General features: G+C 57.2%; 11 protein-coding genes and 1 non-coding gene across 12 annotated transcripts; 6 read left to right on the top strand and 6 right to left on the bottom strand.

Annotated features, from left to right (window-relative positions):
* Window positions 1-1221: 1221 nt before the first annotated feature.
* On the bottom strand, window positions 1222-4679 carry B0T26DRAFT_719277 (CTP synthase N-terminus-domain-containing protein). Its single transcript, XM_060442412.1, has 16 exons — window positions 4375-4679; window positions 4193-4201; window positions 4083-4129; window positions 3959-4014; window positions 3874-3908; window positions 3787-3817; window positions 3658-3724; window positions 3458-3596; window positions 3395-3402; window positions 3326-3339; window positions 3053-3230; window positions 2516-2996; window positions 2208-2430; window positions 1901-2146; window positions 1795-1846; window positions 1222-1740 (listed from the first exon to the last, which is right to left on the bottom strand). Exons 1-16 carry the CDS (start codon window positions 4421-4423, stop codon window positions 1630-1632), a joined length of 1746 nt encoding a protein of 581 aa, XP_060295340.1. The 5' UTR covers window positions 4424-4679; the 3' UTR covers window positions 1222-1629.
* Window positions 4680-4688: 9 nt separating this feature from the next.
* Window positions 4689-5532, top strand: B0T26DRAFT_383335 (uncharacterized protein). The gene has a single exon (XM_060434709.1). It carries the CDS (start codon window positions 4919-4921, stop codon window positions 5441-5443), a length of 525 nt encoding a protein of 174 aa, XP_060295339.1. The 5' UTR covers window positions 4689-4918; the 3' UTR covers window positions 5444-5532.
* Window positions 5533-7267: 1735 nt separating this feature from the next.
* B0T26DRAFT_678284 (uncharacterized protein) lies at window positions 7268-7597 on the top strand (the record flags this gene model as incomplete). Its single annotated transcript, XM_060440207.1, has 1 exon — window positions 7268-7597. The coding sequence occupies one exon, from the start codon at window positions 7268-7270 to the stop codon at window positions 7595-7597; it is 330 nt and encodes a 109-aa protein (XP_060295338.1).
* Window positions 7598-10090: 2493 nt separating this feature from the next.
* Window positions 10091-11597, top strand: B0T26DRAFT_742471 (voltage-dependent anion channel-domain-containing protein; the record flags this gene model as incomplete). Its single annotated transcript, XM_060444120.1, has 2 exons — window positions 10091-10365; window positions 10439-11597. The coding sequence occupies 2 exons, from the start codon at window positions 10091-10093 to the stop codon at window positions 11595-11597; spliced, it is 1434 nt and encodes a 477-aa protein (XP_060295337.1).
* Window positions 11598-12116: 519 nt separating this feature from the next.
* B0T26DRAFT_t172 lies at window positions 12117-12187 on the bottom strand. Its single transcript has one exon. It is a non-coding gene; the product is annotated as a tRNA-Glu (tRNA).
* On the bottom strand, window positions 12157-13324 carry B0T26DRAFT_719270 (uncharacterized protein). Its single transcript, XM_060442411.1, has one exon. It carries the CDS (start codon window positions 13054-13056, stop codon window positions 12631-12633), a length of 426 nt encoding a protein of 141 aa, XP_060295336.1. The 5' UTR covers window positions 13057-13324; the 3' UTR covers window positions 12157-12630.
* Window positions 13325-13411: 87 nt separating this feature from the next.
* B0T26DRAFT_719268 (uncharacterized protein) lies at window positions 13412-15040 on the bottom strand. Its single transcript, XM_060442410.1, has 3 exons — window positions 14467-15040; window positions 14267-14401; window positions 13412-14190 (listed from the first exon to the last, which is right to left on the bottom strand). The coding sequence occupies exons 1-3, from the start codon at window positions 14604-14606 to the stop codon at window positions 13887-13889; spliced, it is 579 nt and encodes a 192-aa protein (XP_060295335.1). The 5' UTR covers window positions 14607-15040; the 3' UTR covers window positions 13412-13886.
* Window positions 15041-17031: 1991 nt separating this feature from the next.
* Window positions 17032-19424, top strand: B0T26DRAFT_651022 (copper amine oxidase; the record flags this gene model as incomplete). Its single annotated transcript, XM_060438240.1, has 3 exons — window positions 17032-17329; window positions 17386-18266; window positions 18390-19424. 3 exons carry the CDS (start codon window positions 17032-17034, stop codon window positions 19422-19424), a joined length of 2214 nt encoding a protein of 737 aa, XP_060295334.1.
* Window positions 19425-19680: 256 nt separating this feature from the next.
* Window positions 19681-21609, bottom strand: B0T26DRAFT_650050 (major facilitator superfamily domain-containing protein; the record flags this gene model as incomplete). Its single annotated transcript, XM_060438146.1, has 5 exons — window positions 19681-19918; window positions 20001-20221; window positions 20290-20542; window positions 20615-21274; window positions 21362-21609. The coding sequence occupies 5 exons, from the start codon at window positions 21607-21609 to the stop codon at window positions 19681-19683; spliced, it is 1620 nt and encodes a 539-aa protein (XP_060295333.1).
* Window positions 21610-22590: 981 nt separating this feature from the next.
* On the top strand, window positions 22591-23910 carry B0T26DRAFT_754058 (uncharacterized protein; the record flags this gene model as incomplete). The annotated part of the gene is made up of 1 exon (XM_060445785.1): window positions 22591-23910. The coding sequence occupies one exon, from the start codon at window positions 22591-22593 to the stop codon at window positions 23908-23910; it is 1320 nt and encodes a 439-aa protein (XP_060295332.1).
* Window positions 23911-24144: 234 nt separating this feature from the next.
* B0T26DRAFT_650090 (fatty acid hydroxylase superfamily-domain-containing protein) lies at window positions 24145-24921 on the bottom strand (the record flags this gene model as incomplete). The annotated part of the gene is made up of 1 exon (XM_060438152.1): window positions 24145-24921. The coding sequence occupies one exon, from the start codon at window positions 24919-24921 to the stop codon at window positions 24145-24147; it is 777 nt and encodes a 258-aa protein (XP_060295331.1).
* A 949-nt stretch (window positions 24922-25870) lies between these two features.
* B0T26DRAFT_754056 (uncharacterized protein) lies at window positions 25871-26325 on the top strand (the record flags this gene model as incomplete). The annotated part of the gene is made up of 2 exons (XM_060445784.1): window positions 25871-25895; window positions 26006-26325. The coding sequence occupies 2 exons, from the start codon at window positions 25871-25873 to the stop codon at window positions 26323-26325; spliced, it is 345 nt and encodes a 114-aa protein (XP_060295330.1).
* Window positions 26326-26865: the final 540 nt, after the last annotated feature.

Below are 26865 nucleotides of genomic sequence, written 5' to 3'. Positions count from 1 at the left end.
CTCGCTGCGCTGCACCTCAGCGGGGCGACATCCATGATGTGCAGCGGAAACAGCAGCCAGCGCGCGCCAGCCAGGGTCCTGGTGCATTTGCATTTGCATTTGCATTTGCCTGCCGGCCGCTTTGCAAAAAAAAAAAAAAACTCTCAAAACGGGCAACTTATCGACTCTCTTTCGGGGCGCGGGATCGTCGGCAGCGTCTTTTTTTTTCTGGTTGAATGCTGTCGTTTACGCAATGCAGGCATCATGTTATGTTGACTAGAAGTGATAGGATTTCACCTAGGTCCCTTTCCGATTCTTCAGCACGCAAAACAAGCACCGGCAGAAGCTTTCCTGGAATGCCCCCCACCCCAACCCCGGGCCCTGGCTACTTATTCACTGGATAGGAGGCCGAGGAAAAGCAACGAACGGGAGTGGGATTGGATAGATCGGCAGTGGATTTGGCTGATCACGCCACGATCACCGATGGCCCGCCGCCGTTCGGCCGCTAACCCAACTTTACGATGATGGGGGACTTCCCGCTTCCGCTTGCGGCGTACCGTACCTACCGACATCACATCACGACATTGTTGTCTTGTACAGGCAGGTCGTGTCCATCTGGGCGGTTTCTGTCTGCAAGTTGCTGGAGTTATTTTGGCAGGTACTGTCATAGGTACCTACCTATCGGTACTCCGTATCTCACAGAAACCGCTGCCACCCGTGATCGACTTGGGCTCGTCGCAGGTAGGTGTTTGTTCCCCAGCCTGCATTCGGTAGAGTGGCAGGTCGGGAAAACGGCGCCGCGTGACTCGCGACCTCGGCAAACGCAAGCGATTTATTTCGGCGTGGCTTATTTTTAGGACGGACACGGGATGAGTCTTTGCGGCTTGTTGGTGGTTGCGGAGGCTGGTAGAGGGTGGAGGAGGGGAGGGGTCGGGAATTGCATCACAGCCCGTAGAGCGGGGCCGGGCGCTCACCTCTTGACTGCTTATGCGTATGCGTGACATCTCGGCAAAGAGGCGGTCAAAAAGGTAATAATGACGGATGCACGACAATGCGACCTGTCATCGAGTTCCAAATCCTCACCGTTTACGCTTCAGCGACACAACCAGAAGTCCTTTGGGGTCCGGCTAGAGGCGGACCTGCTCGTGGGTGTTGAAGACAGACGTCCCTAGACCCTGTTTACTCCGGCAATCGATCCCCGCGGATTCGTAGAGTAGAGGAAAGTCGCTAAACAAGGAAACAAACGATTTCATCGTTGACGATGCAATCCGCAATCCGAAGGGATCCGGGATCTCCTTTTCGGGAAGGACGCAAGATTATGTGCAGCGGTTGATGGGCTTCCGCTCATGCCGAAACGGTGCTTTTGGAGAATGGCTCCGTTTTTGGCATCAGCCCTACCGCAGCTAGCTCCAAATTGAAGATCGGGAATTATCGCTGCTGCATAGCCCCGAAGCGTGAGCATCGTTGAACCGAGTGAGAATGATAAAAAATAGTCTAATCGCTGTATAATGCAGTATCGAGTGCCAAAAAACCTCAGATTTGGTGTCCTGTTTTCTTAAGAAACCCCTCATTCGGTTTTCCTTACGCTACAACCATCAATTAATCGCCACGCTTGTCTAGTATTCTATACTCCGCGTAGCAACGTATAGCTCAGAAATGCGTAGTAGCACTTGTTCCATTCACGAGCTCTTCCTTCTTCAGGCGCGCAGCCTCGATCATCTTGTCAAGGCACCCGGAGCTCGCCGCAATGAAGCCGAGAAACTAGATCTTAGTCAGTTTAGGAGCCAAGAAGGCTAGAGTTGGGGACCGTCTTACCGGAGGCGATGGGTCTAGCACCTTGCTGGTGAATTCGGGATGGGCTTGCACTCTGAGACAAGTTAGCAACCGCCACAACTTCCAATGGGCTGGTTCTGCTGCTTACGCGACAAAGAATGGGTGGTCCTTTAACTCGATTGACTCGACTCGAACGCCGTGATCGTCCATGGCAGTCAAAGTAAGACCGGCCTTATCGAGCTCCTCGATGTATTCGGGGTTGACCTCGTAGCGGTGCCTGTGACGCTCTTCAAAGACCTCAACGCCTCCGTACATGGCGCGAAGCTTGCTCCATTCTGTGCCGGGCTTGAAGTGGGACGCCCTGGTGCCGAGTCTCATTGTGCCGCCCATTTGCCTGTGAACCTGTGTTAGCTCTTATCATCCACCGTACATCTCGGCAGCTTGGGTTCGCTTACTCTTTGGATCCCTCCGGCATGAAGATGATGACGCGGTTCTCTGCGGTAGCCGATATCTCTTCAGATGTTGCGTTTTTATATCCCAGCTTGTTGCGGGCGTACTCCATGACGGCTACTTGCATGCCGAGGCAGAGTCCGAGGAACGGGACATTGCGCTCCCGAGCCCATTTGGTGACGTCAATCATGCCTTCAATGCCTCTCGACCCAAATCCTCCGGGAACGACTTTGATTTTGATTGTCAGCTTTTTCAACCACAACTCGACCACTCGTACAAGGTCGTTTGAAAGGGAAACGGTATTGACACTTACCTATTCCCTGTGCCTCACAAACAGCCTTCCAGGCGTTGTGGTACTTGGTGGGGTCCTTCTGCTGCATGTCGTGTTCCAGAAACTCCGAATCCACAGAAATGAGGTTCAGCTTGCGCTTGCATCGCATGGCCGAATGCTCGAGCGACTTCCGGACGCTTAGATAGGCGTCGTCGAGGTTGATGTACTTGCCCACCAAAACTATGTTGACGGGGTCAAGGTGCTTCTCGGGGATGACAGTCTTCTTCCAAAGCTCCCACAGCGCCTGGCCCTTTTGAACCCTAGCAGGTGACAGCTCAACCTGGTCGAGAGCTAGGCCTTTCTTCAACAGCTTGAGAAGGCCCTCTTCCTCGAGGAGGAGCGGAACTTGGTAGATGGTGTCCATGTTGCGAACGCCGATGACTTGCTCGTCTTCGACTTGGCAGCTCCTAGCTACCTTCTCGATGGTGGCCTCGTCAAGTTCCCGCTCGCAACGGCATGCAATCTGCATGCTTGTTAGCTGGCTCTGTTGCTTGGACGAAAGACGAATCGCGTGCTTACGGCATCAGGAATCAAACCCGCGCTTCTCATTTGCTTAACGGCATGTTGAGTTGGCTTGGTCTTCTCCTCTCCATTGATGATCGGGACGTATGACACGCCAATGCTGAGAAAGTTGTTTCGGCCTAGTCTATGTCTGAGCTGTACCAGCGCCTCGACGAACGGACCAGACTCAAGGTCGCTGCCAGGGTGTCAGCTGGACAATTCAAAGACAAGTTTCAACAGAACAGAAATGCCGGAAGGTTGCAATCAGCGCAGAAGAGCGGTAATGCTTACCCAACTGTGCCACCCTACAACATTAAGAGTCAGAAGACGCAATTCACGAGGATACCACGGAGGACATACCAACTCGACTAGGGAAAAGAAGTTAGCGTCTCTCCATTTCGCGCCGTGGCTGTCACAACATACCGATACAGATATCCGGCTCTTCGCCCGAATCATCTACCGGAATCTTGGCAACTCGCTCAATCCATTCCTGGATTGCATCGGTGATGTGGGGAACGACCTGGACCGTCTTGCCCAAGTAATCGCCCCGGCGCTCTCTATCCTGTAGGAAGCTTGTTAGCCGTCTCGTCATGCAGTACGCAGATGGCTTGCTGGGTTCGTACAATGACCAGCTTGTAGATTTTGCCTGTGGTCATGTTGCTCTCACGGCTGAGTTGAATACCGAGATATCTAACTATGCCGTTAGCAATGTTGCCGAGTCGAAAACTGGTACAGATAGACGTGGAGCCTACCTCTCATAGTTGCCGAGATCTAGATCCGTTTCTGTATCATGTCAGCGTTGGTCCGTAGCTTGGAGCCTCAAGTCGTCAGCATCTCACCTCCTCCATCGGCCAAGACGTAGCACTCTCCATGCCTAGACATTTGTTAGCAGAAGCCATATCAAAGGAGGCTGCAAAGCCTCACTCTAGCGGATTAAGAAGTCCTGCATCTGTGTTGATGTACGGATCTATTTTGAGCGCCTACGTGGTGTGGAGTCAGCAAGGTGGAAGCACAATACATGATTTTGAGGGCCATGGCGGGGTCATACTGTGACGCGGAGACCCAGGGTCTTAAGGAGAAGTCCAGCACTACTAGCTTTAACGAACGAAGGCCGTTAGTAAAACTGAAAGACCCAAGACTTGTCGAGTGCTGCTATACCGATAATGCCTATGGAACTTCAAGTCAGCGCGTCGATCCAGGCCAAATGTAGAAGGTGGAGTGGATGGAATTGGGGGTGGCTTTGTGCCCATATCCCATCTCGCAAGCAGCTGCAGCCACCAGCGGCAGCCCGCGACAGAGCAAGCCACGGCAAACAATGTCTAGCAGGGCGAGGAGCTCACCTTTGCCCACCCCGGAGATGACTCCGCCACTGACGAGTACCACACGCATCTTGACGGTCGCTGACTAGAATTGATTGATGGCGCTTTGGAAAGATGCTCGGTAGAATTCAGCGACGCGACGCAAAAAACTGATGCGCGTCGTCCAGCGAAGGAAAAAATTTCGACCCCACCACTGGAGCTCAAAGTCTCTGCTCCTGCAGTTCCAGATTGTTTGGGCACGGCGGGGCCGTCGCTGACTAAGGTGGCCCTTCCATCCTTCCTGGATCCATCCAAATTGGAGGCCAGGTTCGACCGGCCCAGGGACCTTATCTTATCAGCAGTCTCCAAGTCCCTCTCGTCTCTCCACCACTCAGGACTCAGCGCAACCCGAGTTTCTTTGGTACCAGAGCTACCCGACCAAACCATCGTGGCCAGTCTTGAACAATTTCAGGGCTGTCGACCGACACAATGCCAGAGCGCTGGCCGGCGCGAACGGCCCAGAAACACCCAGCAAAGTCCAGACCAGCCTCGCCATGCCGAAGCGCATGCACCACCAAGAGCTGGCATGCGGCCTTGGGGCCTGGATTGCGATAGAAGCATCGGCTTTCATCCAGGTGGTGTTCGCCAACCATCTTGGCTGGCTTCCTTGCTCATCGCTATCGCAGGCAACTCGCATATGAGACAAGCAATTGTCACGACGGTTAACCTGACCGGGCGGCCGTATTACTCAAGTAAGCACGAATCCTCTTCAACATGTTTGCTGCACCTGCGGGACCTTGCCGAGTTACGGATACGGATGCCCGGCTTGGCAGTCTTGGGCCCTTTTCAGCCCGCCCAAACTGCGCCCGCATCCTGCGCCCTGCAGGGTGGGCCTCAAATCATCAGAGCTCTAGGTTGCGTGCAGGACCCTTCGATGCCTAGTCGGAATGTTCTAGGGCCCAAAGGTGGTCAACGCAGAGCCTTAGGCATATTGTTCTCTTTGGGACGGGATACATGTTTGCATCATTTGTCCAGGTTCTGTTGCTGGAGGATCGAGCAGCGAGACAATCCTCCCGACAATCCTCCCGTCCGGCCTTGGCCATGCTATTAAGGTAATAACGGAATAACGGAGGTGCGTTGCAACGGAGACCTCGGTCCGTTTTCTCAGTCCTACACGGCGCACCGGGGAAAGACCTTGGCAGATGATATTTAAGCTTCTTCTCGCAGCCCGTGATGTCCTAGCTCGGATTTGAGATTCCGGAGTACTCCCCGGTCGCCAATCATGTCTCCTAGGTTAGTATCGGATGTAAAGTTATGTTCCCTCCTTCCCGTTTACTGTGTAGAGTGTTGCGCAGTTCAAAGAGATTCGTACGTGTGTAGGGACATTCGAGGTATTTGGCCAGGACTCTCCGTATCCGTAACGAACGCTGAGGCCTCATTGAGGACCGCCCACTGATAACCATGCACGACAGCCCTGCAGCTCGAAGCCGCCAGTCCACAACTTTCCACGCTGCTGGGCCCTGTTGGCTTGCGAATCGTCTGCCCGATGCTAGCTTCGGGGTACTCTACGGAGATCTACACCTACGGACAGAATAGTTCCTTGGTTTGTCGGCGAGGACTGGGGGACCAGGCTTTGTACTTCATCGCCCCGGAGTTTTTTGTGCGGGTGGTGGCGACAGGCGGCCGTGTCAATCAGGTACCGTTTTAGGGGAACCGCAACGCCGAAAGCGCGCCTCAGCAAAACGTCATTACCACCAAGATTCGCATGCATTTCGCCTGCCCCCCCTTCCCCCGACGGAGCACACTGGAGCAAGTTGACGCTCAGAGGGCTGGCTGGAATCTTGATGGCTGCCCAGCTAGGCGGTATCTATTTAATAGAGGCTTGTCCAGCCCGCCAACCGCTGCATCGACTTTAGCGTCTGATCGAACGTCAGCTGCGCCAACACCCACCCATCTCCATTGTCACGTCGTATTTGGCCGACCGACATCCGACGTCGACATCCGTTCCCGCCGTCGCCGTATCTCACTCGCTTCCACAGCCTCCAGGGAAAATCAGCTGAGGCGAATCGCCTTGGGCTGCCAGGAGCGCGCTGACACCGCTGGGCCCGAGTCTTAAACCGCCTAGCCCGCCGTCTGCTCGACCTGGCTCGACTTTTGGGCCCCTCCCAAGTCTCATCCATTTTTTGCGATCGGCCGGCACAGCAGTGGCCTTCTTGAAGGAGCAACCCCACCGCGCGGTCCGATTTTAGGGAAACCGAGAAGCACGCCTGGCACCTCGACCACCCCCCTATTGTTTCCGAGCTACCTAATTCGGCACAAACCCCGCGCCTGGCGACGACGTATTTGAGTTTGCCGAAACGCGACGGAGACCTGCACCCCGCGTTTCCATGCCGAAGCTTATGAACCGGAGACGCGCCTTGTCCAACCACCTGGGATCGATTTTAAATTCGCAGCAGAGCAGCCTGCCTCGGCTCGTAGGTGGTCGATAGGAATTGCGGAGGACGAAGCTCAGCTAGCGCTCGCAGCTAGGACGTCGCACTGCACGTCGCACGCTCTGCTCCCTGCCACTGCAAGAGACCACAGCACAGGAAGCTCCCCTCTCTCTTACGCGGCCTAACTTTGTGACCGCTGCCTTGCTTGCTTGGCCTTGCTTGCTGGCCAAGCTCCCGACGACTTGTGTCACCGACAGCCTGACCAACGCACCAAGACAAACAGCACATCCTTTCGCCTTATTTGTGGCAGCCCCACCCCCACCACAACTGACAGAGCTCTCCTCTCTTTCTTCTACTACAACAACAAAGAGGCTCTGCTGCTCTAGAAGGTGAAGAAGCATTCTTTCTTTGTCTGCCGAACGGACATCTTTCTGTCGCCCGCCTACTTGCCATCGACGTCGCGACTTTACACCGTCCCGTCTTCTCTCACGCCTACCAACACCATGTCTTCGCCCAAGAGCTCGCCGTCAGAGCGAGCCACCTCTCAGCCCTACACGCTCGTTCCCAACCTCCACGTTCCGGACCCGACGGTGCGCGAGATTGATCTGGGCAGCTACTCATGGATGATGGCCACAGTCATCGAGGACGATGACCTCATGTTTGGCGGCAAGCCGTTGAGCACCTGGTACGAGGAAGAGCGGAGGAGGCTCAGCAACGGCGGCAACAATGAGGAAGAGAGCCGCGGGAGACCACGGGAGCGATCCAGGATCGACAACACCCACCACTTACACGGGTGCAAGACAGCTGCAACAACAAAAGACGGCAAACAATAAAAGGCTGCTTGTCGGCTTTCTGCTTGTCGGCTTTCTGCTTGTCGGCTTTCTGCTTGCCGTCGCCCTCGCTGTTTTTATTTCTCCCCTCGATAATCTTTGGCGTCTACACCGGCGCCCCGGCCCGACCCGACCCGGCATTCCCACGGCATCTGGCATTCGCTGCACGGTTGCACAACAGCATTGTCACACCGAGACTCATCAGCGCACACTCTGACTGGCTCCTCCCCCCTCTTTTCAGGACCCTCCTCGCGAGCGAGGCAGGCCTAGCCGATGGAGCAACCTAGGCAGCAACCCAACCATACGCCGCCCACCAGCCGATCATATCCGTGTGCATCTTCATCTAATTTATTGGTCGCACCCGCTTCATACACCGCATAACATATTCGCACTTTTCGCATCACACAAGCTGGGAAAAGCATCTCTATCGTCTCACCGCAAGTCACCGACTAGAATCTCCCCATTTCGCCGTACGCTAGCTCTTACACACGCACACACAGACGGGCATATTAGATTAGGTTACACTACATCCGACGTCGGCATTTTCTTGGGGCTGGTCTAGGGAGGAGCTGCATTGCTTTCCTTTTTGTTTCTTTTTCTCTCTCGGCGTATGCAGGTTCTGCTTTGGGTGTTTGGCTGTCTGGGTCTGTGCGTCTCGACGCCTCGACTACCGCCGCTAGACGCCTTGAAGTGATCACACCTCGGTTTGATGGACAACAAACTCGGGAGCTTGCGATCTCGGCGTGCTAAACCATTCGCTTCGGACGGCAGCAGTCACACGCATACATACCCGCCGTCTACCATTGTCAATACCTTGTGATTTCGAGTACTTACACAGTCAGCGAACACATCTACATTGCTTCGTCTTTGGTTTCGTTGGATACTTACTCGGTATGATCTTACGACTCGGCATCGATGCCCTTTTTTTATTTCTTATTAGAGGGCGTGTCATTCTCACATTTGGGCTCAATGAACATACCAGAGTTCTTTCTCTTACACATTTTTGTGGATATCACTTACATGGGATATGGGATATGGGACATGGGGACTGATGGTCTTAGACTCATTGGGAGTGAGGGCTTTCTCATGGTTGACTAACTCATTGCTGGGCTTTTTGGCAGTCAGTCAGCGTTTTCATTTCTTTGGATGCATGTTCAGATGCTGGGACGATATAATGGTTAGAAGTCATGGGACAGGACAACTGGGAGGAAGGAACTCTTTTTTTTCTACGGATAACTAGCGACAGATGCATTCATGCGTTTCCTTGCCACGGTTCAAGTCTCGCACTATGTGTGTGTCTTCAAGGGACTGCTGAGCTGAATTGTATTGTGCGCATCGGGCATGACGTGTGGCTGCTATCATCATTGCGTTGGTTGTGTGTGTGAGGGACAGGTGCCCGACGCTGTGGCTATTATGCCGTGACTAGGCGAGCACATAATAGTCAGCATGAGCTAGCGCAGGTGAGTACCTTAGCAGCTTAGGTAGCTAGAGACCGCACGCCTTGAAACGGTGGTAGGGCTGCGTCAAGACTGCCGATGTGTCGAGCAAGCGCGCATTTTCATTTTCGACTACTGCTACTGCGGTTATTTGTTGTTGCGACAGCTTTGATGGGAGCCATCTAGTTACAACAGAACGGTCATGACGGAATAATTAAGAATTTAGTAATTAAGCTTGAGGCACACCCCATTGAGGCACCATTGAGGCACCATTGAGGCACACATCTGTAGGAGCTTTGTCGCCCGTTCAGTGAACGTCTAATGATTGTGCTTATATTTTGATTCGTGCTTGCATTGATTGAGCTACAGGATTGGTTGCGTTTTTCTCCTCAATTATCAAGTTTCATCGAGGACTGTGTTTTGAGTGCATACTGGAACACAAACGGCGACTAGCTCTCAACGGCGGCTAGCTCTCCTCCCACAACAATGTGCGAACGGTTGGACGTCAAGACAGGCTGCCTTGCTAGTGACGACGACAGTTGTCATTGATGCACTTTCTCAACCTGCATCAGGGTTCGTGGCAACGCGACATCACGCCACTTTTCTTCCGGCCAGGCCTGCATAACCCTAACCCAATCATGAAATTGCCCAACTGTGCCTGACCACCGCTGGGACCCCCTGGAACACGACGGCCTCGAGCTTTTCAGGCGACGTAAGAGATGCGGGCGGGGCAGCTCGGTCAAGGCAATTGCTCATTCTCACTGTTCCGTTTGACTTGCCCTTGTTTAGACAAGCAACAACACTCTGCACTCGAGACATGTTGGCCAGTAACAGGCCGCATTCCGTTGGCTGCAGCACGCACAGCACACGAAAACAACCATGACACTCTCGTTGCTCGCCCCACCTGCTGCGACCTAGGAGATAACCAACCCGACGCTGCAAATCGTCGAACCATAAATTTGGCATGCAGGGGACGGATCGCGAGCTCTTCATCCCGCCACCACTGGCACCAGCAGCAGCAGCAGAGCTCGCGCACCACCACGACCATCGCCGCTCCAAGATGGCGACCGGCGTAAGGGATCACCAACTCGAGATTGATCTAGAACAACAGCGCAACCGCGATGCAGCGGCCGACAAGGCGCCGGAGACAGCCCCGGCCGCCGTCGACCCCCACAACGCGCCCTGGCCCCGAAGAGACTCGGTGGCAACTTGCGCCCCGGCAGCGGCCGAGCTGGAGCCGCGTCTCGTCCTCGAGAAGGTGCCGACGTATATGCAGCCCAGCCTGCCATGGCGCGAGAGGCTCATGCACTTCACCTTTGCATGGTACACGTTAACGTACGTCTCTCCCGATTACCTCAAACAAACCCCCAGCTGACATGTCCCGTCCCCCCCCCCCCCCCCAATGAAGCATGTCGACAAGCGGCATTGCCCTGATCCTGGCCATAACCCCGCACCGCTTCCCGGGGCTGTCATACATTGGCCTCGTCATCTTCATCCTAGACCTCGTCTTCTTCGCCATCATCTCCGTCGCCCTGGTGCTGCGCTTTGTGCTGTACAAGCGCACCGTGCGGCGCGTCTTCACGCACCCGACCGAGGCGCTCTTCATCCCGACCCTGTTCCTGTCTGCCGCGGCCATCCTCACCAACATCAAGCAGTACACGGCGCTGTTCCTGCCGGCCGACGCCGGGCCGGCGTCCCCGGGCCTGTCCGGCTTCCTGCGCGTCACCTTCTGGATCTACCTCGCCGTGACCTTCGCCTTCTCCATCATCCAGTACCACCTGCTGTTCACCGTCAAGGCCGAGCGCCGCCTGACGCTCGGCGCCATGACGCCCGCCTGGATCCTGCCTATCTTCCCCGTCATGCTGACCGGCACGCTGGCCGGGTCCTTCTCCGACACGCAGCCCGCCGACCAGGCCCTCGCCATCGACTGCGCCGGCCTCGCCGCCCAAGGCCTCGGCATTTTGGTGTCCGTCTTCTTCTTCGCTACCTACCTCCACCGCCTCATGGCCTACGGGCTCCCCGTCCAACGCCCCGGCATGTTCATCGCCGTCGGCCCGCCGAGCTTCACCTGCGCCGCCCTCGTCGCCATGGCCGCCGACGTGCCGCGCATCTTCGCCGCGCTGTACCCGTCGCCGTCGTTGTCGCCGCCGTCGTACTCGGCGGCAGCGGCAGCACCCACCACCGCCGTCATCGCGTCGGCGCTGGCCGGGCTCGGCGACACGGACACGCTGGCCGCGGGGATCCAGCTGCTGGCGCTCAGCGCGGCCGTGTTCCTGTGGGGGCTGAGCTTCTGGTTCTTCGCGTCGGCGTCGGCGGCCGTGGCCGCCGCCGGCATGCCCGACGCGCGCTTCCACCTCAGCTGGTGGAGCTTCGTGTTCCCCAACGTCGGGTTCTGCATCGCTACCGTCCGCATCGGCGCCGCGCTGCACTCGGACGGTGTCCTCTGGCTTGCCTCTGTCATGACCGCGCTGCTGTTCCTCGCGTGGCTGGTTATCGGCTATCGCTGCGTCAGGGCCGTGTACCGCCGCGAGATCGTCTGGCCGGGGCATGATGAGGACTCGGATTGATGATGTCTTGTGTTTTTCTTTCTTAAGGGGGGGAGGGTTTTTTGGCGCCTGCTCTAATTAATTACTGGCTTCTCTCCGCAATGTGTGAGAGGTCATGCATGACAAAGTCCACGCTGCGCTATCTGCTAGTTTGTATTTGACTGGACATAGACTGGGTAGATTGGTTTCTCTTCTTTTCCGTGGGGTTTGATCTGGGGGCGTGGCTAGAACTAGACGGAATACGGCGGAATACGGCGCTCTAATTCTTTTTGATGATTATAATGACTCATTAGTTCTAATTAGACCAACGGGCAGGCAGCGCGCGTTGTGGACTTAGACGGGGCTTATTTCATGACCTGAATTTAAGAGCCTAGTTTTCTTGTTATTGTAAGTTCGTTGTGAACGTGTCGAGCAACGGCGGTGAACATGGTGAAGCCATCAACTGTATGTATGTAACTAACATCAACAAATAAAAAGCAAACAGACCCCTTAGCGGCCAGCACCGCGACCAGCACCGCGACCGGCAAAAGTATACGCATATTCGGATACCGGGAATCGAACCCGGGGCTAGTGAGTGAGAGTCACTGATGTTACCGTTACACCGTACCCGATTGATCTTGTTGTTCCTCAAGTCGTTTGTGCGACAGCGGAAGCTTGTTGGACTTGGGCTGCGCGGGTGGATATGTAAAGATAGATCACGTCTGTCACTTGCCCGGCCCGCCGGGTTCCTTGGCGAAGGCGGAACCCCCTGGACCCCTATTGTCTGACCTCTAGCTCTATTTGGTCCTGGTGATTCCCTACCATATCCCATTTGCAACATGTCTCTACAAACAAGAACTAGAACTCCAATGTCTAAAGACAGGAGAAGCCTGGGACTCTAATTCTAACCCCGGACTTAATTAGTATCTGGCCATCAAACCAGGCATTACAGCTTATCAAGAAACCGGGCTATCTTCGTGTACTGTACACGAACAACGCCAGACTTTCCACTTGATCAAGCCTTCCGCGAGCGGCCTGTCTTTGTGGGCGGTCGATTTTTCCGCTAGCCAAGTCTTCATCTTCCGCGGTAGTCTAGATATCTGTCGCCGCCAACGCCTCGAGTGTCTTCCGATGGGCTCGATTCCCGGTATTTCGCGTCGTCGCACACCAGCAAATTCCGAGCGGGACTCCGAGTCTGCCCCTGCCCGGCAACGCCAGCATGGCGCGCCTGATCATCATGCAGCCTGGCGCGCTCCTCTTGGACGAGCGCCTTGAGCACGGCGAGGTTGAGGCGGGCTGAGCCCGTGACGCGGTTCTGCGTGATATTGTGCGTCAGGACGACGCCGGCTACGGGCGGGATATCGATTGCCGGGCTGGAAGCGATGAAGTTGGCGACGGCGCGCAGGATGTCGAGGTCGTCGCGGTTCGTGTCGTTGAAGCCCGGCGTGTCTACGAGGATGAACTCGGTGGCATACCTGTCGAGGCGGCACGGGGTGTGCATACTGAGGTGTCTGTTGATTTTTCTGTCGGCTCGTGCCCAGTCTGTTAATTAACTAGGCGGAGAGGGAACGGCACCTACGTGACTCGATGCCATGGCTGACGATGTCGGCGTCCTGTCTCAGCCCGCGCGGCGCGGACATGAAGGTCGACTTGCCCGACCCGGAAGGTCCCAGGACGAGCAGACAGACTCGAAGCTTGGCGCCTTTCTTGCGCTGTCGGCGGCTGCTATTGTGCGGCACCTCGTGGCCTTTGCAGACGGCGGCTGCCCCGTCGAGCTGCAGGGCCAGGGCGAGCTCGCTGCCAACGGCGGCAAACTGGCCGAGACCGCCGCGGGCCGTCACCTCCACAGCGAGCTGGGCGAGACTATCAAGGAGGTCATCGGTAGGATCGCCGAGCTGCAGCGCAAGCGTCTTGCAAGGACTAACGAGATCAATAAGCTGCGCGCCCAGGTCGACAAGCTGGAGGAGGGCTTGAAGCGAATGCGCTAGTAACTGTCCGATATAGGGAATGGTTTCCGACTATTACAATTTGAGACACTTTCTCATTTGACTGACATTAAGTTGACCGCCGTAATTAGTTCTAATAGGAGAATTGTCCTATATAAGCCGTAAGTCGTTGAGTCCGCAGGGCGGCTTCTCCAAATCTAGTCATCAAGGGGGTGTAAACAAAGCGCTCGTCAGCTTCCCGTCAATCAGGCCGCTATCTTCCTTCAATCCCACAACGCCAATCCAATCAACAAAGCGAGCGAGCGAGCTTAACACACCCAGTCACTAAGCGATCTGCAAGCACTTCCATCCCCACCGCCCAATCCACGACATTAATCATCAATCATCAGAGACAGAAAGCGACAGCACAAACGAAGCCCGCGGCAAGGAGGCTGCTATAGGCGAGGAGGCTGCTGTAGAAGAGCGGGAGACTGCTGCTGCCGGCGCTGCTCTTGGTGGACGTGGACTGCGAGCCGGCGGCCGTACCAGTGCCCGTAGGCGGCGGCGTAGTCACAGCCGGGCTGCCGGTTCCCGGAGTGGTAGGCGCGGGCGTGGGCTTGCCGCCGGTCCCGAGGTCGCGCACGCAGCGCGAGTAGTTGTCGACGAAGATGGAGTAGCCTGTCTGGTCGCACCACGCAGACGCACATGGTCTGGTGGCCGGGTGGGTGTTGTTAGCTTCCCGGGGAGTCAATTGGACTTGCAACGGGCGTGCGCAGAGAGACTTACGACGCCGCAAGGTAGAAGCTGCAGATGCACTCCGTGTCGATGAGGGCCGTGGCCGAATCGGCATTGTTAGAGTGCAGCGAGCTGACGCAGTTCGTCTGGACGGCCGTGTAGGACAGCACGCAGGACTCATATGCCCTGTGGGAGTTGCGTTAGGCACGTCTAGTCAAGAGAGGCGCGGATGGTGTTTGGGACTTAATTACTCGGTTGCGGCCGCAACTTGCGGGCAGTGCGTGCCTAGAGGGCTGTTGTAGTTCTCCGTGTTGGTGGCCATGAGGTTCTGGGCTGCCGATAGGGGCACCAGGAGTGCCACGAGAGAGATGGCCCAGATGAGTTTGGCCATGATGCTGTGAGTTTCAGAGTCTGGCTGTTGCTGGGTGATGTGGAATGTGGAGATGGCGGTGGGGACGGAAGATGGAAAAAGAGAACGAAGCCAAGGAGACTTTGAGAATATATAGAAACCAACTTCTCTGAAAGCTGAGATGCGGCTCAGGCACCGCGGGGCGAAGCACAAAGCATAGCCGCGTGATGGCTTGGCCAGCGAATTCAGGTCTCTCGTATTGATTGGTTCGAGGCAGATTCGGCTGTTGGGCAAGTTGGTGGCGTCAGGGGGCACCCCCTATTGGCCGCCTGCCTCACCAAGCCTCCCGTCAGCTCTGCCAGCTCTCGGACATATATACGTAAGACACTACGGCTAGAAAATGCCAAGCAAGGCCAAGCAACGCGGGATTGGCCAAGACGTGTTTGCCTGGGGCACGACATGCACGATTACATGCCAACTCAACTCTCTTTGCGCTTTAAACCTTTGTGGCCAACACGTGTGACAGGTTGGGTTGAATTCAGGCACTGCTCCCGGCCACCGAGATTGAACCGCGGCTTTGTGGTGCGCTGCTTTTTTTTCTTCCAGTTGGCTGGAGGTGTGCGGCTATTACTAGCAGCCTGCTGGCACAGGGAGGTCCAGACCATGGCCCCGTTGGCCTGAAGGGCGCGAGTTTGCAAGCAGCAACGACACCCTTTGTTGTTCTCCTTCACCATCATTCAGTGTTATTGGACGCGAGATTGTGCCCAAGACGCCTGTAGCACTGATGCGATGCCAGTCCTTTGCTCTAGGAATTCCCCAAAACTCCCATTGATCACACCCATTCCGGGTCCCAGGCGACCCGCACTACCCTCACGGGTCACGATACCACCTCAGCGCCACATTCTATCGATCGAGATGCAGCTCGTCAGGGGGTGCAGCAGACCAAAACACGAGGCGGCAGGCCATGTCGGCAAGCCATGTCTATTTAGGGCTGCCAAAACCCGCGTTTCTCTGAAATTCTGCATACCATCATAACGTCTCTCGAAAGCACACAGAAATGTAGGCAAGGTGCTCGACTTGATCCTTTCACTCCCTATGCAGTGTCCTGCTCTCTCCCTATGCAGTGTCCTGCTCTCTCCCTATGCAATGTCCTGCTCTCTCCCTCTACGAACAAAAGGTCCATATATACGCAAATATCCCCCTTCAATTGTCGAGGGGAAATTAGGAATGGGTGTCTCGTTTTGGAAGTGCAACGGAACTAGGCTATAGAGTCAATAGACCGGCCAGACCGGCCAACTTTGGTGCCGTCGTCAGCTACTGACTCCATTGCCAACTCGAAACCCCTCACCGACATTGCCGCACGCAAGTCCCGTCCTTCGGAATCCGACATCGTCTCTCAATGGAGAGTCTGGCTGAGCATCATTGCTATTACCTCGCGCCGTTATCTCCTATCTTCACGGCTCCTAATCGGGAGGGGTTGGCGTTCGTGCTAGACTGGTTGCGAAGCAATGGCGTCTTGGCACAGCCCGAAAACCGGCCGGCCGGCATCTTCGGTTCTATTGTGGCCGCCGCACTGCGATTCCGCATCTGGAAGGCGGGCTTGGCTGCCTCGAACTAAGCACAGTACCGCAAAATACTGGGTGACTGACGGAAACGACTGGCTTGCAACGCTCCGGAAATTCAGTTGGTCATAGCATTTCTTGATATTCCACGCGGCAATCTTATCAGCTCCAAGACTTTGCCTCCGCTTTCGACGTCCATTAGGACTAGGAATAGATATTGGGGGTGTCCAGTCCTCGAGATGCCGGCCGAGATCAAGATCTGGGAGAAGCAGCCACACCGCTCGGATAGGATAGCACACCTGCAGTCAACACCTGTGATGGCTAATTATCCCTCTTGCAGCATGTCTCGGCTAGACGACCAACCTCCGCGTGTGATACGTGCATAGGACCGGGGAAACCCACGCCAGCGACGTGTGGCATCTGTTCCGCATGCTCGGAACCCGCCAAGACCAATGGAGGATATCGGATAGTCTTTACATTTGCTTTCAAAGCTGCCAAGACTGAAAAACGCCACGGAATCCCTCCCACGGCACCGGATAGGAGCGGAGATGCAGACGAAAACAGCGATGTCGTCATGCTTTGTCGACAGGACAAGGCTGGGAAGGATTCGGCGGGTTCTGAATCATCGTCAATAGACTGAGTTCCGGTGGAGATCGTCTGCGCTCTTATCTTTTGCTGCCAAGTAAATGCCTCCTCTGTGGTGCTTGGCGTTCGGCAAGCGCACCGACGCATTGGAGTTCTGTCAAGCAGGCTGCCCGCCACCACCTTGGTGAGACGTCCGGCCGGCTACTGCCTCTGCTGCTGAGCATATAAGCCCCCTACTCCTCGGCCCAGAGACTGAAGCTCCATCGCCATCCAGCATCCCTGACTGTCCAACATCCACGACAGTCCAACATCAACTCAACATGATAACCCAGTGCTTGCTGGCAGCCCTCGTGGCCACGGCCACGCCGGTGGCCGCTCGTCCCGACGCCGGATTTTGGCGCCGGGCCATGAGCTTCACCAACGGCACGACCCCCTGCGGCTTGTCTGACTCGGCCCCGACCGTCAAGGCTCCCAAGGCAAACCCGTGGTCCTCGATTTCTCCCGCCGATGCCAAGGCCGTCTACGAATTCGTACACGCCCCTGAAACCGGCCTCAACCTCACGGCATCGGAAAATGCGACCCTCACCGACAATTATGTCTGGTTCATCGACACCCTGAGTGAGTTGTGCCGGCCATTGCTTGATTCACGGGAGGAAGAAGCTGACCCATATTAGACACCAACAAGTCCCAGATTCTGCCCTACATTGACGGCAACGAGGCGGCGCCGCCAAAGTACGCCCGTGTCGTCATCTTCGAGGGCGGCAAGGCGGAGCCGGTTTCCCAAGAGTACATGGTCGGGCCGCTGCCGTTCTCGTCGGACACGACCATCCAGAAGTACGACTTCGCCTTCAACGGCGGCAAGGGCGGCCAGGTCCCCTACAACGGGCGGTACTTTGATGGAAAGCGCTCGGCCGCGGTCCAGCCGCTGCTGAAGGCGGTCATGACCGAGGTCGCCGACATCACCGTCGCCCTCTTCGACGGCGCGTACCTCGGGTCCGCCGACAAGGGCACCAACCTCACGGCAGCCAGCACCACGCCCACCTCGCGCGACGGCGAGACGGCCTACCTGACCTTCATGTTCCGCTACCCCGGGCTTGCATCCTACATGACGCCCATCGACCTCTTTGTGCTGCTGGACATCACGGGTACCGACGCGAGCAAGTACGCGCTCAAGGGCTACGTGACCAACGAGCGCTTCTTCGCGACGGCCTCGGAGCTGCGCGCGGCGTTCGACGCCGGCGAGCTGACGAGCGAGTTCCCGCAGACGCGCGACCAGACGTGGGCGCTGCTGGACCACAAGCCCGAGACGGGGGTGCGCGACCTCGAGGACCGCCTAGCGCCGCAGAGCATCGAGATCGGCGGCAAGCGGTACAAGGTCGACGTCGAGCAGCAGTACGTCGAGTACATGGGCTGGAGCTTCTACATGGCCTTCACGCGCACGCTGGGCCTGCAGTTCTACGACATCAAGTTCAAGGGCGACCGCGTGCTGTACGAGCTCACCCTGCAGGAGGCGGCGGCGCAGTACGCCGGCTTCCAGCCCAAAGCCGCCGGCACCGTCTACCACGACACGTACTACGCCTTCGGCACGTACTCGGCGACGCTGCTCGAGGGCTTCGACTGCCCGTTCGGCAGCACCATGCTCAACGCGACGTTCCCCGAGGGCCCCGGCAACACCGAGGTGCACCCCGACGCCATCTGCATCTTCGAGGCCGACGACGGGTTCCCGCTGGCACGGCACCGCAGCGGATCGGGCAACGCGTACGGCTTCGCCAACATCGCGTCCGTGAAGAGCACCACGCTGCACGCGCGCACCGTGGCCACGGTCGGCAACTACGACTACCTGTTCGACTACGCGTTCCACCTCGACGGGTCGCTCGACATCACGGCGCGCGCGTCGGGGTACCTGCAGAGCTCGCCGTACTACAAGAGCCAGGCCCGCTTCGGGTCGCGCATCTCGCAGGGCACGCAGGGCAGCTTCCACGACCACGTGCTGACGTACAAGGCCGACTTCGACGTGGCGGGGGCGTCCAACAGCCTCGAAGTCACGGAGCTGGTCGTGGTCAACCAGACGCAGCCGTGGTACCCGGAGCTGGGCAGCTTCGAGCAGATGGAGTACCGCACGTCCAACATGGCGACCGAGGCTCAGTTCAACTGGGCGGCCAACGGGCAGACCATGTACTGCGTCGTCAACAACAATGCGACCAACGCGTGGGGCGAGAAGCGCGGGTACCGGCTGGTGCCGGGGCGCAGCAACGTGCACCTAAGCATCCGAGACTCGCCCTTCACGCGCAAGTCGAGCAGCTTCCTCAAGTCGCACCTAGCCGTCACGCAGCAGCACGACACGGAGGTGTACGCCAACAGCTGGCAGAACGTCAACCTGGCCGAGGCGCCGCAGCACGACTTCCTCAAGTTTTTTGACGGGGAGAGCGTTGACGACACGGACCTGGTGGTGTGGTTCAACCTGGGCATGCACCACTTCACGCGGGCCGAGGACGTGCCCGTCACACTCTACACCGAGGCCGTCAGCAGCATCTCGTTTGCGCCGCACAACTTCAACGACCGCGCGCAGGAGGGCGACCTGCTCAACCGCCGCTGGATCGTGCCCGACGCCGACGGCGTGCTGGCCTACGACGACTACGGCGTCACCCTGCCCACCTGCCAGATCGAGCTGGACGAGCCCGCGACCAAGATCGAGCCGTGGGTCACCATCTGAGTTGGCAACGACGAGAGACGCAAGCTACTAGTCACGACCTTTGATGAATGGCCTGTTTATGGGTTCGGTGCAGGTGTGAAGTATGAATTATTGACGATCTGGGAGGGGGAGACGGCCGAGGAGGCATTAACTTGTATCAATGATTCGTGAAACTACCCGTAATTAGCTTCCCATTGTTGATAATAACCCACAGCCTCTCAGGTTCCGATACAATTGCCTTTTCTGTCCTGTGGATAACCGACTCTCCTCCCGCCCATCAGTACACGTAGATGAAGTCTTCATTCTTGACATCTGTCATGTCGCGCATGGCATTGTCCTCGTCGAGCGCTCTCTGGTTTCTGTTCGCGCCGCCCCCTTCAATCTCGACGGCCTTGCTGTTTTCCATCTGGTTCTTTGCTAGCATCGACTCGTCAACAAGTACCGCATCCTTCCCTAGCCTCTCGCGTTGCTTAGCGTGTTGACGGTTGAGAATGATGAGGTACAGGGGGATGAGTCTATCGTCAACAAGCCCGGCCGAGTTAGTAGTTAGTATGTCGTCAAGTCTCCAAGTCACAGAACGCGGGGAGGTGCACATACGCTGACAGCCCGCCCACCGTCACAAACATAATCAAAGCAGCAATAAGACCCGGCCGGTAGAGCGGCGCCTGGTCGGTCGAGAAGAGCAGCGGCCCAATGACGTTCCCGGTGCACATCCCTATGAACACCACGGCCGAGGTGCACTTCTTCTTGGTGTCTCCGCCCGTGTTCTGCGCCTGCCAGGCATAGATGAGCGGTGTGATCGCTGCAAGGCATGAGACCTAGAGAGCATCGTTCATCAGCAAGACATCACTCGACCTAGAGCTGCCAAGTAGCAGGTGTAACCCACCAAGTAGTAGCCAAACAGCAACACTCCCTTGTACGCGCGGGGAACTGTGAGCATCAGGATGGTCCCCACGGCCGGCAAGACGCTGACACCCGCAATCACGAGCCCTTTGCTCTGGAACCGGGTGGCGACCCAGCCGGACCCGATGATGACAATGATTTGGATGGCTCCGAACGGGATGTTGAACAGAATGGCCTCGAAGTTGGTGTATCCAAAGGACTTGACGATGAGGCTGCCAAAAGTGGAAATGCCGCCGCTGGCAATTCTAGTTATCGACACTATTAGTCGCGCCCCTCCAGTTAACAAGTGAAGGAGGGTGAAGACGTACGAAATGGCAACAATGATGACAAACCAGCACCACGTCTTCAAGTCCCACAGAGTCTCCCACACGTGGTCCCAGCGCCACTCTCTCGAAGCGACGCCCATCTGATTCGCCCGCAGCCTCTCGACGGCTATCACCTTCTCGCGATCCCTGAGGTACTTCGCTTCCATAGGCGAGTCCGGCATGAGGACAAATACGACAACCGAAAACAGGACCGTCAGGAGGCCGCAGAACATGAAGATAATCTGGTACTTGAACAGGCGCTCGCTCTGAATGTGGCCCAGGCCGTAGGTGAAGAGACTACCGACGATGGCCGTAACGCCATTCATGGCGTTCCAGTAGCTGTTGCGCATCGTCTGCTCGCCGCGGCGCCACCACATCTGCGTGATAGCGACGCAGCACGGCGCGATCATGGCCTCGAACGAGCCGAGCACGAAGCGGAGCCCCAGCAGCGACGGGAAGTTTGTGCACGACGACATGATGGCCAGCGCCGAGCCCCAGAGGAAGATGGCCGTGGCTAGCACCTTGCCCGTGGGCAGCTTCACGAGCACAAAGGCCGCCAGCGGCTGCATGACCAGCTGCGCTAGGTAGAGAATCGAGCCCAGCCACGAGTACTGCTGGCCCACGAGGTGCGCATCGTCGCTGATACCGAAGATGGAAACGTAGCTGTTTTAAAATCTGGTCAGCTTTCTTGAAGTAGAACTAGACAAGATTAATGTTGGTTGGTGTTGGGTTTCGTCGGCTGCTGCATACCTCAGAGAACTTTTGTCCAGCTGCTGGAAGAAGTACGCGCCCAGAATCAGGGGCAAGACTCGGCGGTCGATGCGGCCCACCACCGCCTTCTCCTCTTCGTACGTAAAAGAAGTGTCGTCCGAGCCGTGGCTGGCGAGGAAGTCTGTCGCCTTGTCGCGCAACCCGCTGGCCGCAGTCGCGTCACGGTCGGGAGCCGGCACGATCTCGTCCCACTCCTGCGCAGGAGCCCCTTTACCCGGAGAGGCCATGATACCGATGACGCCCTCTTGCTGCCCGGTGGCGTTGGGTGCGATAAGTGGTGCAATCAAAAGACAATGTTTGGATCAAAGTCAGAGCTGACTCCAACACGCGGAAGTTGGGTCGAAGATTGACTGGAGGAGCCACGGCAGGACATGGAGCTGCCCATGCTATGGCAATTGCCTTCGTAGGTATATCAGCCCGCACGCCTGCAGACGGGATTGCTGATCGCCATGGTCGGGCAAAAGAAAAGCAGGTGCATTCTGGCTCGGCAAGATATTGATTGCCAAGTGTGGATGAAATGCCAGAGGTGCAGATGTGGGTGCTGTTTCCCGGATCGATTATTTGGAGTTTGGAGCTAGAGCTTGACGGCGGCCATGATTGGGGGGACCAATTTAGCCTGTACTTGCCCACCTCGCAGATGGGACCGTCTCCAACCTGATGGGTGGCATTCTCTGGGAGTTGACGGGCGGGGAAGGTGCGAATGGGGGCCTACTGGCTGGTCTTCAGCCTGCGGCAACCACGACCAATCCCTTTGGACCTTCCCGCTGCGTGCCTCTCTAACTCTCTCGCATGGCGGGGAACCTCGAAGGACAGGACGCCGAACATGTCGTGCTTGCTAAGGTGGTCTTGCTTGCTGACGTGGTCTTGCTTGCCCGTTTGCCCACCCGCCTTTCCTCTTTTGCCTAATCTTCGGCCACTGGGACATCTGAGTCCGAGATGGCCGTTATCGTGTGACTGCCCGAATGGGCCGCGATCCGACCCCGTCACTGCCCAACACACCTCTCAGTCCATCCATTTAATTGTTTCTGGTGATTGGCATTTTGCGCCGAGAACAGCACTTGCATTTGATCTTGTTAATTGGCGCTGCTCGAGGGTGACGCCCACTGACAAACAGACCGAGCAGAATAATTGACCAACCAGTTTCATAATTGACCAGCTCCTTTTGTTCGCATCGTTGACCATTGACCAGAGAGGAGAACCGCATCGCGATGGGCCAGAACACAGAGATATCGACGGCTTCCGGCAAGAAGCGCTACGCCCTGGTCGGCACCGGCGGGCGGTCAAGCTTCTTCTACAGCGCCATCGCAACCGACTACAGCTCGACGTCGTGCATCGTCGGGCTCTGCGACACCAACCAGACGCGCATGAGCTATGCCAACGACAAGCTCGAGTCACTCGGCCACGCCAAGGTCCCGACCTTCCTCGCCGCAGACTTCGACGCCATGATCAAGGCTACTAAGCCTGACGAGGTCATTGTCACCACAATGGACCGCACCCATAACATCTACATTGTCCGGGCCCTCGAGCTGGGCTGCAATGTCGTTACTGAGAAGCCCATGACCATCGACGCCCCCCGCTGCCGCGAGATCTTCTCGGCCGTCGACCGCACCGGCAAGTCGGTGCGCGTCACTTTCAACTACCGCTACGCGCCGCACAACACAAAGGTCTTTGAGCTGCTGCGGTCCGGCGCCATCGGCACCGTGACGTCGGTGCACTTTGAGTGGATGCTCAACACGTCGCACGGCGCCGACTACTTCCGCCGTTGGCACCGCGACAAGCGCAACAGCGGCGGCCTGCTCGTGCACAAGTCGACGCACCACTTCGACCTGGTCAACTTCTGGCTGCAGACGCGCCCCCTCTCCGTCTACGCCCAGGGCGACCTCAAGTTCTACGGCCGCGAGAACGCCGAGAAGCGCGGCGTCACCAAGTTCTACTCGCGCACCCGCGGCAGCGAGCTGGCCAAGGACGACCCCTTTGCCCTCGACCTCGAGACGGTCCCTGCCCTCAAGGTCATGTACCTAGACGCAGAGCACGAGGACGGCTACTACCGCGACCAGAGCGTCTTTGGCGACGGCATCAGCATCGAGGACACGATGAACCTGCTCGTGCGCTACCGCAACGGTGCCGTCATGTCGTACTCGATGACGGCGTACGCGCCCTGGGAAGGCTTCCGGGTCAACTTCAACGGGACGGGCGGCCGGCTCGAGGTGGAGGTTGTCGAGAACAGCTATGTCAACTCGGGAGGCGAGCAGGCGCTTGAGGGCTCGCTCGAGCGGCGGTCCATCTTGCTGAGGCCGCTGTTTGAGAAGCCGCGCGAGATTGAGATTGGCGGCAGCACGGGTGCGCACGGAGGCGGCGACACGGTTCTCCTCAACGACCTCTTTGGTGAGCCCGTGACGGACGAGTACATGCGGGCCGCCAGCCACATCGACGGGGCGGCGTCTATCCTGACCGGCATTGCGGCGAACAGGTCGATCGCTACGGGCCAGGTCGTCTATGTCGACGACATCCTGCAGGTTCCTGGCTAGCTAGCTCGATGCCTGACGTGCTAGGATACGTTAGGGATGTGTCGCTCCTGGATATATCTGTCTGCCAATTCAGCTGCATATTGGTGTTGGAAGCATTTACAATTGGATGATTATGGCTTTCAACCGGGATGCCCTGGCCGCGCTTTTATCTGGAAACTTGTATACCCGATGACTTTGTTAAACCAGAATGCTTAAACCGATTCTCTTCGGTTGACTCGCAAGCTCGAGGCACCTTCACGCCGCCTTCTTCCTCCTGCTCCCGTCGGTCTGGTGCAGCCAATCCAGCAAGCCCACAGCCCCATAGTGTTGAGTAAACTTCTCATGATGAGCGTCATGCTTCCGCGCGATGCCGCCGGCAAAGTCGTAGCCGCTGTGGACGGTGCACGTCTCGACCAGCACCGACGCCAGAAACACCCACATGGTGACAATGTGCGCGCCGAGGGCGATGGGCGGCAGCACCACGGGCAGCGTGTTGGCCAGCAGGTGCTCCACGGGGTGCGCGTACTGCGCCGCGAGCGCCACCGGCGCCGTGAACTCGTGGTGCTTCTTGTGCACCGCCCGGTACAGCGCCGGCGTGTGCAGCAGCCGGTGCGAGTAGTAGAACAGCACCTCGCGCAGCACCACGCACGCCGCCACCTGCCACGCCACCTCGCCGGGCCCCGGCAGCGCGCTGGTTATCCGGAACTGCGACGCCCGGTTCCCCGTCTGCACCGCCGCCCAGCCGAGCGCCAGCGCGAACGCGATAGATTGCGCCTGGTTCTGCAGCACCACCGCCGCGCAATGTCGCACCTCGGCTGCTGTAGGCTGCTTGGGTGCCGGCTGCAGCTTATGCCGCGCCGCGAAGTCTGGGGAGAGTGCGTCGAGGCACGTGTATGCCAGCGCCGGTCCCCAGAAGAAAACCAGCTGCACGAGTAGCGACCCGACGAACTCGATCTGTAGCGGGCTGTACGTGTGCACGATGGTTGCCCAGACCGCGGGCAGGCTCTGCGGTGCTGCTGCTGCGGGAGTCATGGCTGCTGCTGGTTGCTGATGTTGTGTTTGCGTCGAGGAGTTGATGTCTACGCGACGTGCTGAAGACGGCAGACGAAGGCGCCGGCCTTCAGATGCAGCTGGATCAGGCTTGTCGCGAAGCACGGCCGCTAGGTGAAGATGCCGAGGCAACTTCTCCGCTCGCCACCTCCAACAAGACACGCTCAACCACCCACACTGCGCCGGCGCGCTGCGGTTCGCCACCCCATGCCATACCGAAAGCGGAAGTACATAAGTAGGGGAGAAAACCCCGCACCGAGAGCACGGGAACAAAACGGCATGTGAAGCTAGCGTGGTTTCTGCTAGACCACTTCTGATAACCGGTTCTGTGGCTCTGCTCTTTGTGCTTCTCTCCTATCGGCGTCCTTTGTTCCGTGTTGGGTGAGATTGAGCGGTTTTGTTGTGTTTGTTGACAGGCCCCCTAAACGTCTCCCAGTCACCGCCAATGGGTCTTGGGGGCTGATTGTGGACTCTTTCCGATTCGAGTGTGGTTGTTGTTGTTGATAATGTGTTCTTGGTAGGGTCTTCCGGAGAGGGTCACAGCCGTCTCACTTATGATTCTTTTGCATGAACCACTGTGCTGAGATGTGTGCACTCTCGCGTTGGACCTCAGGTGAGGGATACTAGCCGTGTGAGACGAGAGACGGTTGCAGCAAGGCACTGCTGGCCTACACTACAATCTCCCTGTCGTCACTAGGTCCGGGGTGCAATGCAGACACCCTGGTCGTGGTTGACCAGACCTTGAGTGCCGTACGAGCTGGACGAGGGATCCCGCTTGTCCATCTTCAGCATGGCCATAGGTCGACCTGGTAACCACATCGTTTCCCATAGCGAAACAAGCGGAGAACAATAGTCCTGAGCTTTCCCTCATTCTTCCCTAAGCTTGGGTGATCCCACAATCGTACTGGAGTACCGGAAGCCGCTGTGGCAGATGTTTGACAACGAATCATACACGAGTATGGTTCCTGCCGTCCCAACCCCGTAATGAGACGTGTCGTAACTAAAATGAGACGTGTCGGGACTAAAATGAGACGTGTCAGGACTAATAGCCGACCGTGTTGGCCAGCGGGCAATATTCTCTACAGCTCTGACTTTGGCGATGGGTGGGAACACGAGATCACTGTCAAGGGCCGGGACGCAGCCACGGATCACTTTGCCTACCTCTCGAGATCGGGGCACGCCGTCGCCGAGGACGTCGGCAGCCATTGCAGATGCGGATGGGAGGAGCTCAAGAAGGCCTACCGCACCGCGAACCCGGACGAGCACCAGCTCAGGCGCCGCAGGTGGTACGAGCGGGTAGCGGAGGCCGAAGACCGCCGCGGCCGGCGGGCGATATTCCCAACGAGTGGAACAAGAGGGTGGTCAACCACCAGCTTGAGCGGATGAAGATGAGGCCGAAGACAGTGTGTTGACGGGCACCTTTTATTCGAGTGCAGGGTCGTGGTTGGCAGGCCGATTGGCATCCGGCACGGTGGGTTCCGAAAAGTCACAGCATCACGCGGGTTAAAAAACGTCTCCCATGAAAATGCTCTAGATTGCGCAACCCTGGTAGAACCCACTATCCCTACAGGAACCCCTCTATCATCTGACCTTTGGATATCTCCGCCCTGACGAGTGAACATGTCGTTTATAATTACACGGTATTTGCGCTCTCTAGAGCCTTCTGCTCCATCTGAATCTGCTGTAACGAGATAGGCCGAATGACCTAGCCTAAAAGCCTTAGGCAGGGAATCGCATCACCGTGAGACTTGATAGCAGCGATATCCAGCCGCTCTTGCACTACACCGAGACTCCAACTATCATCATATCGATGATGTACGACGGCTTCCCAAGCCCGGATTGACGAAGGCTCCATGGTCGATTCCCAGTGGCCAAGTGAGCCAGTTTGCAGCCGTCTTTTATCAGGGCTTCGAGGATCAGGAGACA

This window comes from Lasiosphaeria miniovina (assembly GCF_030549165.1).
Source record: "Lasiosphaeria miniovina strain SMH2392-1A chromosome Unknown B0T26scaffold_5, whole genome shotgun sequence".
NCBI lineage: Eukaryota > Fungi > Ascomycota > Sordariomycetes > Sordariales > Lasiosphaeriaceae > Lasiosphaeria > Lasiosphaeria miniovina.
This window is presented reverse-complemented; position numbering and strand designations above follow the sequence as displayed.